Source organism: Microtus ochrogaster, chromosome 10 (assembly GCF_000317375.1).
Source record: "Microtus ochrogaster isolate Prairie Vole_2 chromosome 10, MicOch1.0, whole genome shotgun sequence".
Taxonomy (NCBI): Eukaryota; Metazoa; Chordata; class Mammalia; order Rodentia; family Cricetidae; genus Microtus; species Microtus ochrogaster.
This window is the reverse complement of record NC_022016.1, coordinates 43,468,682-43,479,864: the sequence shown is the minus strand read 5'-3', so window position 1 is coordinate 43,479,864 and position 11,183 is coordinate 43,468,682. Positions and strand designations below refer to the sequence as shown.

Below are 11,183 nucleotides of genomic sequence, written 5' to 3'. Positions count from 1 at the left end.
CCAGAGTTTACGCACAGAGGGCAGTTTTATTAGAAGAAAAACCCCAGGGCAGGCAGCTGCTGATCTCAGTAGGAGGAGAACGGGGAGCAGCAAAACAAAACAAAACCTTGGCGGCAGATCACCTAAGCTATCTGGAGGTCAGCCACCTCAGCAAGTGGAGAGGGGGACTCTAAAGCAGTGGTTTTCAACCTTCCTGACGACTGTGACCCTTCAATACGGTTCCTCATATTGTGGTGACCCCCAACCATGACATTTCTGTTGCTACTTTGTAACTATAACTTTGCTACTGTTATAAATCTTAATGTAAATGTCTGTGTTTTCTGATAGTATTAGGCGACACCCACCCCCAGGGGGCTGCGACCCACAGGTTAAGAACCAGCTGCTTTAGAGACAGACTGAGGAAGCCCTGTGTACCCAGAACAAGTGTACTTCCACTTTGTGCAGCATCTGAAGGGGAGGGAGAGAAAAACACAAGAAGCTAAAACTGGACCTTGCTGAGTCAAGTTTCAGGCAATCCCATGGTGGTCATAGGGTCTGTGCTAAAGTCAGGAATGCTAAGGACAAGGACATCCTCTCATTGAAGGGATAAATATTCTGCCTGTCTGTTTAGCATGGCTTAATGTGAGACCAGCTTCCTAGGAGCACTGGTTAGTTTTATCAACTTGCCACAAGCTAGAATCATTTTAGAAAAGGGAACTTCATTGACTTGTACCTAAGTGTGCGGTGCATTTTCTTAATTGATTATTGATATGGGAGGGCCCAGCTAACTATTGACACAGCCACCCTTGGGCTGGTGATTCTGGATGCTATAAGAAAGCAGTCTTGGGCTGGAGAGCTGGCTCAGAGGTTAAGAGCAGTGCCTGCTCTTCCAAAGGTCCTGAGTTCAATTCCCAGCAACCACATGGTGGCTCACAACCATCTGTAATGAGGTCTGGTGCCCTCTTCTGGCCAGCAGGCATACACACAGACAGAACATTGTATATATAATAAATAAATAAATATTTAAAAAAAAAAAAGAAAGCAGTCTTGCCAGGTGGTGGTGGTGCACGCCTTTAATCCCAGCACTCGGGAGGCAGAGGCAGGCAGATTTCTGTGAGTTTTGGGCCAGCCTGGTCTACAAGAGCTAGTTCCAGGACAGGCTCCAAAGCCACAAAGAAACCCTATCTTGAAAAACAAAACAAAACAAAACAAAACAAAAAAAAAAAAAAGCAAGCAGTCTGACAAGAACTTTAAATCTTTGAAGGAAGAAATGGAAGAAGACATCAGAAAGTGGAAAGATCTCCCATGCTCTTGGGTAGGTAGAATTAACGTAGTAAGAATGGCAATCTTACCAAAAACAATCTACAGATTCAATGCAATTCCCATCAAAATCCCAGCAAAATTCTTCACAGACCTCAAAAGAATGGTACTCAATTTCATATGGAAAAGCAAAAAACCCAGGGTAGCCAAAACAATCCTGTACAATAAAAGAACTTCTGGAGACATCACAATCCCTAACTTTAAACTCTATTATAGAGCTATAGTAGTGAAAACAGCCTGGTATTGGCATAAAAACAGACAAGGACCAATGGAACCAAATAGAAGACCCGGCTATTAATCCGTGTGCTTTCAAACACCTGATTTTTGACAAAGAAGCAAAAAATAACAAATGTAAAAAAGAAAGCATATTTAACAGATGGTGCTGGCATAACTGGATATCAACATGTAGAAGAATGAAAATAGACCCATACCTATCACCGCACACAAAACTCAAGTCCAAATCGATCAAAGACCTCAACATAAAGCCAGCCACACTGAACCACATAGAAGAGAAAGTGGGAAGTACACTTGAACACATTGGCACAGGAGACTACTTCCTAAATATAACCCTAGTTGCACAGACACTGAGAGAAACAATTAATAAATGGGACCTCCTGAAACTGAAAAGCTTCTGTAAAGCAAAGGACACAGTCAACAAGACAAAATGACAGCCTACAGAATGGGAAAAGATCTTTACCAACCCCACATCAGACAGAGGTCTGATCTCCAAATTATACTAAGAATTCAAGAAATTGGTCATCAAAAGAACAAATTACCCAATTTTGCTTAGGTAATATTTGCTTAGGTAATATGCAAATTACCCAATTTTAAAAAATGGAGTACAGACCTAAACAGAGAACTCTAAACAGAGGAATATAAAATGGCTGAAAGACATTTAAGGAAATGTTCAACATCCTTAGTCATCAGAGAAATGCTGCTGTATCGTGCTCAGTAAGAATCTCTGGGGTGCCCTTCTGAAAGAGGACCCGGGCCCACTTACCCAGGGGCTGTGAAATAATCTTTTTGTACACTGTGAAGATGTGTCACTTGGATTGGCTTAATAAAAAGCTGAACATCCAATAGCTAGCAGGATTCTTGGGGCAGAGAGAACACTGGGAAGAAGTCAGAGTCACCAGCCAGGCTCAGGAGAAGCAGGTCATGTAGGAGATGAGGTAACAAGCCCCACGTAAATGAATAGAGATGGCTTAGTTTAAGTTGTAAGAGCTAGTTAGTAATAAGCTTAAGCTACCAGTGAGTTATTGATATTTCATGATTAATAAGAAGTCTCTATGTGGTTATTTGGGAGCTGGCTGATGGGATAGAAAAAAATCTGCCTACACCCAGGAACTATCCTGAGACCACAGATGTCTTAAGAGCTCCATGGGCTGTGTTTGCTGAACTGAAGTCTCTATCCCTGAGGATGATGGGCACAGTTCAAGGAGTAGGCACCTGAGCAACCTGGCTGCAGCTGCATAGGTGGAAACTAGGAACGGTCTTTTTGGGAGTCTGGGGCTTATGGGTTAGGGTCTTCTGGAATGCCTCCCTGAAGAACTCCAGCACACTACCAACCCCCCAAGAGCCAGAAGGGGAAGGGAAGGGCTACAAATTGACTTGCTTCCCCCTTCCCTCCCTTTCTGGTCCTCCTTCATTCTGTCCTTCCTCTGCTCCTGCCGCTTCTCTCTCCTTCCTCCTTCTCCCTTCTTTACTTCCCCCTCCCTTCCTTCTTCCTTCTGTTCTCCCATCCTCCTTAATAATTAGTGATCATGAGCTGGGCGATGGTGGTGCACACCTTTAATCCCAGCACTCAGGAAGCAGAGGTAGGTGGATCTCTGTGAGCTTGAGGCCAGCCTGGTCTTCAGAGTGAGTTCCATGACAGCTATGGCTACACAGAGAAACCCTGTCTCAGAAAACAAACAAACAAACAAACAAACAAACAAACAAATAGCGACCATGGTTAAAGCTTCACCTCTCTGGCCTCAAATTTCTCATTTGTAAAATGGTACTAAAAAATCATGTCTATGCACACTGAATTGGCGGGCCCTGCTGTGGTGTGCCACCCATACAGCGCTAGCCAGTAGCTACAAAAACAGCTGCCTGTACTGAGTGCAAGAACAGTGTAGGAACCCCGAACCTTCTCCAAGTCACTATGCTTGGCATAAACAGCCATTATCCCGCACCCAGGTGGTAGAAGATTATAGCTTTACTTTAGGAAACGGAGTCCAGCTGGTGATAGGGCGACACCTGCTGGTGAACAGGAGCTGTGCAGCTCACAAGCACATCTGGAAGAGGGCAGAAGGTAATCCACTCGCCCAGTGGACATGAGCCTTTTATATAACACTGTCACTCCGTGCCTAGTCCAAACTGTCTCTCTCCCTGGTCTGAGTTAATGTCCATCCCCTAGGCTTCCTGCCTGCCTGTGCATGGTTCTGTAGTCAGGAGGGGAGGAGTCTGTAGTTCTTCTCTTCCTTTTCTTCCTTTTCTTTGTTTGTTGTTTTTTGTTTTCAATACAGGGTTTCTCTGTGTAACCCTGGCTGTCTGGAACTCACTCTGTCCACACGGCTGGCCTCAAACTCAGAGATCTGCCTGCCTCTGGCTCCTGAGTACTGGGGTCAAGGGCGGTGTCACCATGGCCAGACTTATTCTTTTCTTAGTTTTTAAAGCTTTTTGGTTCATGTGCACATGTATTTATCTATGTAAAGGTGTGCCCATGGGAAGCCAGGAAAGCTGAAGTCCAAACTCAGGTCCTCTCCAAGGTAGTCTATGCTCTAACTACTGAGCCATCGCTCTCGCTGGCCCCCACCCTTTTCTGAGAAGGATTTCATTCGGTCCCGGCTGGCCTCAAACAATTACTTTGAACTTCTGGCCTGCCTGCCACCACCCTCTAAGTCCTGGATTACAGATGTGCATCTCCATGCTTGGTTTACGAGGTGCTGGGACTCAAATCCAATGTTCCAGATGTGCTAGGCAAGTCTCTGGCTTAGCCTAGGCCATTATTGTTTTGGCTTTAAGACCGTCTTTCTATGTGATCCAGGCTAGCCTACAACTCTCAGTCTCTGTGTGTCGGAATGACAGGTGGGGTGTGACATCCCATCCATCTTAGGGATTCTTTCTTTAATAAAAAGATTGTTTATTTGTTGGTTGTATACACTGTTCTGTCTGCATGTATCCCTGCCCACCAGAAGAGGGCACCAGATCTTAACCACAGATAGTTGTGAGACACCATGTGGTTGCTAGGAATTAAACTCAGGACCTCTGGAAGAGCAGCCAGTGCTCCCAACCTCTGAGCCACCCCTTTCTTTTTTTCTTAACAGGGTCACCCTTGCCCATCTCAAATTCCATCTGTTGAGATGACTTTGAACCTGGTGGTCCTGCTTCCTTCTCCCAAGTGCTGGGGTGACAGGCCTATGTCTCTATGGCTGTCATGATGCTCCATTGCATTTCTGTACACTGCTCCCTCTGCTCATCTGAGACAGACTCTCCTGTAGCCCAGGCTGGCCTCAGATTCACTCCGTACCTAACAATGACCTTGCCCTTCCAACCCTGCTGTCACTTTATGGGTACGAAGATTACAGCTGTGTGCCACTGTGACTGGTTTATTTGGTACTGGGGATTAAATTCAGTGCTTGGCTCATACGGGGTAAGCAGTTACCAACCGAGCTGCCTCCTAACCCCATCTCCCTCCTTTGAAGATGGAGTTTCCCAGAGCCTATTCCCCCCCACCCCCAGACACACACACTGCCCCACAGCCTTCCAGGCACCTCCCGGACTACACTTGAGCCAAGCTGACAGCAACTGGCCTGACCATCACACAGGGACACCGCCACCGAGGAGCTCTCCCTGGCTTGCTCTGGGATGAGGTATCTGTGATGGGTGGGTGAGTTTCCATAAGGAGAAAAAATTCCTTAGGGCTGGCTCTTCCCGTTTTTCAGCTCTTACTGCGTCCCTGTGTTATCTTTCAGGCATCTGAACTGGCCTGACCTTGGGGTCTTGACAGGATTCGTCCGCAGCTGCAGCCACTAAGAGTGTTGCCTGCGCATTCACTACGTTCCCTTTTAAAAGGGCCCTGCCCACTTCCCATTCCTCCCTCTTTCTCTCTCTCCAAGCCCTGCACCAGGAAAGACACTTCTGTATCGTGTCAGTCACAGATCTGCTCAGCAATGCTCAAAACATTTATTTATTTATTTGGTCACTTGCTCAACCCTTCTCTCTTCCCTAGCGGCAGGAAGGCCGTGACATCATCGGCAGCACCCTGTAGGGGAGGTAGAAGGTGCTTCTTTGCTACCACGCCTGGCCTTAGCTGAGAGCCTGGCAGAGGACTGAGACGTGACTGGCTCTTCCATCCTTCAACACATCCAGGATGCCTTCCTGGGCTCAGACTCCAAAGACTACTGCATTCCCAGGCTCCCCCCCACCCCCACAGATCCGGCCAAACTACTCAGCCTGCCCACAGACACAGGAAGAGAGCGCTTGGAGTGAGCATTTAACTGTGTCCCAAGCTGCGTGCCTTTCAGTAGCTCCAGGCTTCAAGAAGCTCCTTTGGGCTTGAGGATCGTCCTGGGGACTCAGCGGACTGGCAGGGAGGGAAGCTAGAGCCGGGAGTCCTCCGTCGGATGGCACGGTATCCTTGGTCCCGGCAAGAGGCCTGCAACTGAGCGGAAAGTCTTGAGTCCCACGCAGAGTGTTTTCTCCACAGAACATAACAAAAGTCTTCATGGGCGGAGTGACACGTCCCTGGCTGGGTCTTGATGCTTGGGGTGGCACTGGGGGTGCCGCCAGGGAGACTTGCCTTCCAGTGGCACAGTCAATAACGACAGTGAGGTGAGCTGTGGGGACAGCCTTTTGGGGGCCCGCTGGCTGCATAGCTAAAAGGAAGGGAGAGGCCAGAAGTTTGGGTTAGCATAGTCAACTAAGTTGATTGCCTTGTTGATTTTGTGTGTAGACACACATGAGCCATGTTCTGCATGAGGAGGTCAGAGGACAACTCATGGAGTCTGTTCTTCGTTCTACAGCGTGGGTCTAGGGAATTGGACTCAGGTCAGACTTGGCAGCAAGTGCCTTTACCCACTCGGTACTTTCGCTGGCCCAATACCTAAGTTTAAACTGTGTTTTCCCTGTCTCACCTGTTTGTGGGAACCTCATGCCTAGCCCCTGGGCGTATCTTGCTCACGGAATGGCCCAGGGAGTATCTTTTCACGGCATTTGCAGGGGTGGGCTGGGGGCTGGGGAGACGACCTGAGTGGTCAGATACTTTCTGCACAAGCATGAGCCTAGACTCATGTCACATACACACACACAGAGAGAGAAAGAGAGAGAGAGAGAGAGAGAGAGAGAGAGAGAGAGAGAGAGAGAGAGAGAAAGAAAGAAAGAAAGAAAAGAGAGTCTGTGTAACCCTGGCTGTCCTGGGACTTGTTCTGTAGACCAGCCTGGCCTCAGACTCTCAGAGATCCACCTGCCTCTGCCTCCCAGGTGCTGGGACTAAAGGTGTGCACCATCATGGTGCACAAAACCACTCCCCCTCAACACACAGACACAACTAAGTTAGGGAGACTGCTCAGAAGGCAAAATCGCTTACTGTGGCCTGACAACCCATGTGATCTCATCTGACAGTAGAATAAGACCAACTCCGAAGCTGTTCTCTGACACCCTGCAAATAGTACCCCAGCTCTCTTCCCTACCTGGTGGGCCTACCTATCTTGGCCCGGTTCAGAGGACACGTATGCTCTGTTTATTGGTTGATACAGGGCTGTGTGAAGCCATGCATCCCCAGTCATCAGCCCCACGCCTGCCACTCCTCCTCAGCTGGCCTTTTCCCTGGTGCTGAGAAGCCCTGTGCCACATCTTACCATAGCTCATCTCCAGGCTAGACTCCTTGAGGCTGGCTCCCCGGTCCTGGGGCTCTGTTGAGGAAGCCCTGCTGCCACAGTCTGAGACTGTCCTTGGATGCGTCTTCCCTCCACCCTGGAACCAAACCTTTCAGAGTCACGAGGGAGCCTCAGAACTGGCTCTAGGGGACTTGGTTGATCTGAAAGTTTGTATCAACAAATTGCTGGGTGTGGGGGGGAGACAGGTTTCTCTATCTTTTCCAATCTAACTGCTTCCTGACCTGGGATAGTTCTCTGGAAGTTTCCCAGTCAGGCCTCACTCCCCACCCCACCCCACCCCAATTCCAGCCATTAGCTGACCACTTCCGCTTCTTATTTATTATTTTTATTTGGTGGAAGGGCAGGGTTTCAATGTGCAGCTAGCTGTCCTTGAACTTCTGATTCTCTGGCCACAGCCTCCCAGTGGTGGAATGACAGACAAGGGCCACAATCCCTAGGGCTATGTATGGTATGTCACACAGTCACACAAAAAGCACAGCTTTCATCTTAAAGGGAACAAGGGTTTATTCTGAAGCCATTTTGAGTGACCATGTTCTGCGAACACAGATTTAGGTTACCTTGAATTCCACATTCCAACACAGAAGCAGTTTCATGAAGTTTGTAGAGCTTCAGAGACCAGAAAGTCATAACTAAGACACGTTCAAAATACATTGGTGGGGCCGGGCCGTGGTGGCGCATGCCTTTAATCACGGCACTCGGGAGGTGGATCTCTGAGTTCGAGGCCAGCCTGGTTTACAAAAGCTAGTTCCAGGACAGGAACCAAAAGCTATAGAGAAACCCTGTCTCAACAAACCAAAAACAAACAAAACAAAACAAAACAAAAAAAATTGGTAGGTGCATTGTCGGGGGTGGGGGGGAAGCTTTTCTGAAGGCTTGAGATGCTATATCTGATGATGCTTATTTTGGATTGGTGGGAGCCAGTGGTCTGCTAAGTCAATAGATTCTAAAAGGGCTTTATCTATCGCCATAGAATGTTAGTTCCAACACAGGGGGAAGGCGGGGATGGCTGTTCCGGAGGGCCACAACTGAGCCCGTGATAAGGTGATTAGCCCCTGGGCCCACACATTCCAACCCCGTCACAGTGTTGAAACTCTAACCCACCAGGCTCTGCACACAGAATCTTTCCAGGAGTTTTCACTCACGGGTCCTCCTATTGGCCAGCTATGACGTTCTGTTCATTCAGGACTACACAGTCTATTAACTATTACAAGGTCCCTCTTAGGTAGGAAGCACATTCCTAGCTTCTCAGGTAGGTGAGGCTCAGTTGTGGGCAGGACTGCAGTCTTCAGGAGACAGGAATTCCTGATAAAGGTCATTAAAGAAGAAACTCCTATGGGGTGGAGGTGGTACACTCCTTTAATCCCAGCACTTGGGGAGGAAGAGGCGGGCAGAGATCTAGAGTTTGAGGCTAGCCTGGTCTACAGAGCAAACTCCAGGATAAGAAAGTAAGCCTCTGCATCAGAAGTGTTTGCCATTATGAGCTACGTATGAATTTTTTTCTACACCTTCTGGCATGTGAACATAGGTTGTTATACCGTGATGCACGATTAATAGAAACTCTGAGAGACAAATTGGGGTTCAACCTGAAGGTCAGAAAAGCAAAACAGCCAATCACTGGCTACTACCTCTACCTCAGTCCAAAATGGAGATCCTACCTAAAATAACCAAAATTTACGAGACTGACTATATAGTTCCCCTGTATTTACAATTGTTTGCATTCTATGAACTATTTTACACACACACATGCACACACGCACACATATATTACTTTTCTTTCGAGACAGGGTTTCTCTGTGTAGCCCTTGTGTTATTTCTTTATCTAACAGATCAATGTTTATAAGGAAATTTAAATATTTGTCCAGCAGAACCATGTTTACAATCACTATGTAATTTAGCTGGACTATAGGCATCATTTTTTTTTTTAAGACAGGGTTTCTCTGTGGCTTTGGTGCCTATCCTGGAAGTAGGCATCATTCTTTCAACGGATTTTATACACTTACAGCAAGTACTATCTGAAAAGCAAAGGCTTTATCTAACAAGAAAATATACTTAATTATAGGTTTTTAAATGTTCATTTAGCAAGAAAAAAATCATTACTTAAGGAAATACTGTGATAGAAATTTAAACAATTTTTGTTTGTTTTTTGCTTTGTTTTTGTTGTTTTGGTTTTTTTGAGACAGGGTTTTTGTGTAACTTTGGAGCCTGTCCTGGAGCTCGCTCTGTTGTAGACCAGGCTGGCCTTGAACTCACAGTGATCTGCCTATTTCTGCCTCCTGGATGCTAGGATTAAAGGTGTGTGCCACCACGACCCAACAAATTTAAACAATTTTATCTCAGGATACTGAATTAATTAAAAAATATATGTATTTTATATTTTAGTTACAGATATAGCTATCTTAAATACCATTTATAACATATTTTAATCTTAACATTATTAACATTATTTCAGAATTTAGCAATCAATTTCAAAGAGGTAATTTTAGAATTTTTTTTTTTTCGAGACAGGGTTTCTTTATGGCTTTGGAGCCTGTCCTGGAACTAGCTCTTGTAGACCAGGCTGGACTCGAACTCACAGAGATCCACCTGCCTCTGCCTCCCGAGTGCTGGGATTAAAGGTGTGTGCCACCACCGCCTGTTCAAAGAGGTAATTTTAAACAAAAGCTCAGGAGGCTGTGAAATGATCCATATGAAATAGTTATTGAGCCGGGCAGTGGTGGCATGATTTCACAGGCATGATTCCAGTTTGGATTGCCACCGTCTTTGGGCAGTTGTGTGTCTGGCAGCTAGGGTTAGGGAAGATGGACGATGTGTGATTTCACTGCCATCACCTTGATTAAAGGTGACGGCGGCGAGTGCGCCTACCAAAGAGGCAAAAATGGGTCTCCAAGATACTTTGATTGGGATGGATTTTTATATGAAATTCCTGTCCTGTTGTAAGACTTTAAGACAATCCTGAAGCCATTTTTGATAATTCTGAATCCTCTCAGCCTCTGTGCCATAGTGCTTCCCCTCGTCCCCTGGGAACCAAGGACCTAACAGTTACACTCGCACGTACTCAGTTCCTGAACCCATATATTTTTGCTTTGGTTTGGTCCCCTGGGAAACGGGGTCAAAATGACCTCTTACCTCATCTGATCTGGCAACAGCTCTCCAGTCAATTATTGGTAATAGCCCTTTCAAATAAGCCAATCAGAATAGTCAAAGAACAACCCCCCTTGCTTCTGTGGCCCCTTTAAAAATAGACTGTACCAGCTATTCGAGGTCTCTCGGCTTCCTGAATGCTGAGGGACCCTGTCATGACAGAATTAATAAAATCCTCATGCTTTTGCATCGGCTGTGGTGTGTGAGGTGGTCTCTGGGGGCAACTCCTCCTCGGTGTTTGGACGCTAGAGTCCAACACTGTCATGAAAACAAGGTTTATGGAAGATAGGATTTAAAAACAATGCTTGTTTAATAACATAAAAGCTGCACCTCCCTACATTCATATGCAAGAATGTACCTTGTGCTGAGCGTTAACTTTTTAAGATTCACCCAGCTGACAATGGTTTTAAAGACGTGAAGGAATCGTGGGGAACAGCTGAGGTCTGCAAAGGTATGGCAGGGCTAGAGTTCCTGAAGAGCCCAATGGTGGACACGAGCAGTTTTAGAAATGCTAGCCCTATGTTATAAGCACCATAAGCACCAGCCACAATGAGAAATGGAGCAGGCTGGGGAACTAGAAGGCAGGCTATGTATATGCTCCCAAGGGTGGGGTCACAGATGCTCTAAGTCTCTCCAGAAAACCTAAAGGATTTTGAATGAATCCCAGATCTTGAGCTTTGAGTTGTTTCCACTATTGGAGCTTGGCTTTATGTTATGCTCATTGTGACTGTGCCCTATATCTTCTTTCTTAAAGCTAAAAAAAGGGGGGCTGGAGAGATGGCTCAGTGGTTAAGAGCACCACCTGCTCTTCCAAAGGTCCTGAGTTCAATTCCCAGCAACCACATGGTGGCTCACAGCCAT

The 11,183-nt window shown here is 46.5% G+C and overlaps 1 protein-coding gene across 1 annotated transcript; it reads right to left on the bottom strand.

The window, feature by feature from the left end:
• Positions 1 to 5,730: 5,730 nt before the first annotated feature.
• On the bottom strand, positions 5,731 to 7,774 carry Srarp (steroid receptor associated and regulated protein). The gene is made up of 3 exons (XM_026782271.1): positions 7,739 to 7,774; positions 7,143 to 7,257; positions 5,731 to 6,161 (listed from the first exon to the last, which is right to left on the bottom strand). The coding sequence occupies exons 1-3, from the start codon at positions 7,772 to 7,774 to the stop codon at positions 5,731 to 5,733; spliced, it is 582 nt and encodes a 193-aa protein (XP_026638072.1).
• Between the last annotated feature and the right edge of the window lie 3,409 nt (positions 7,775 to 11,183).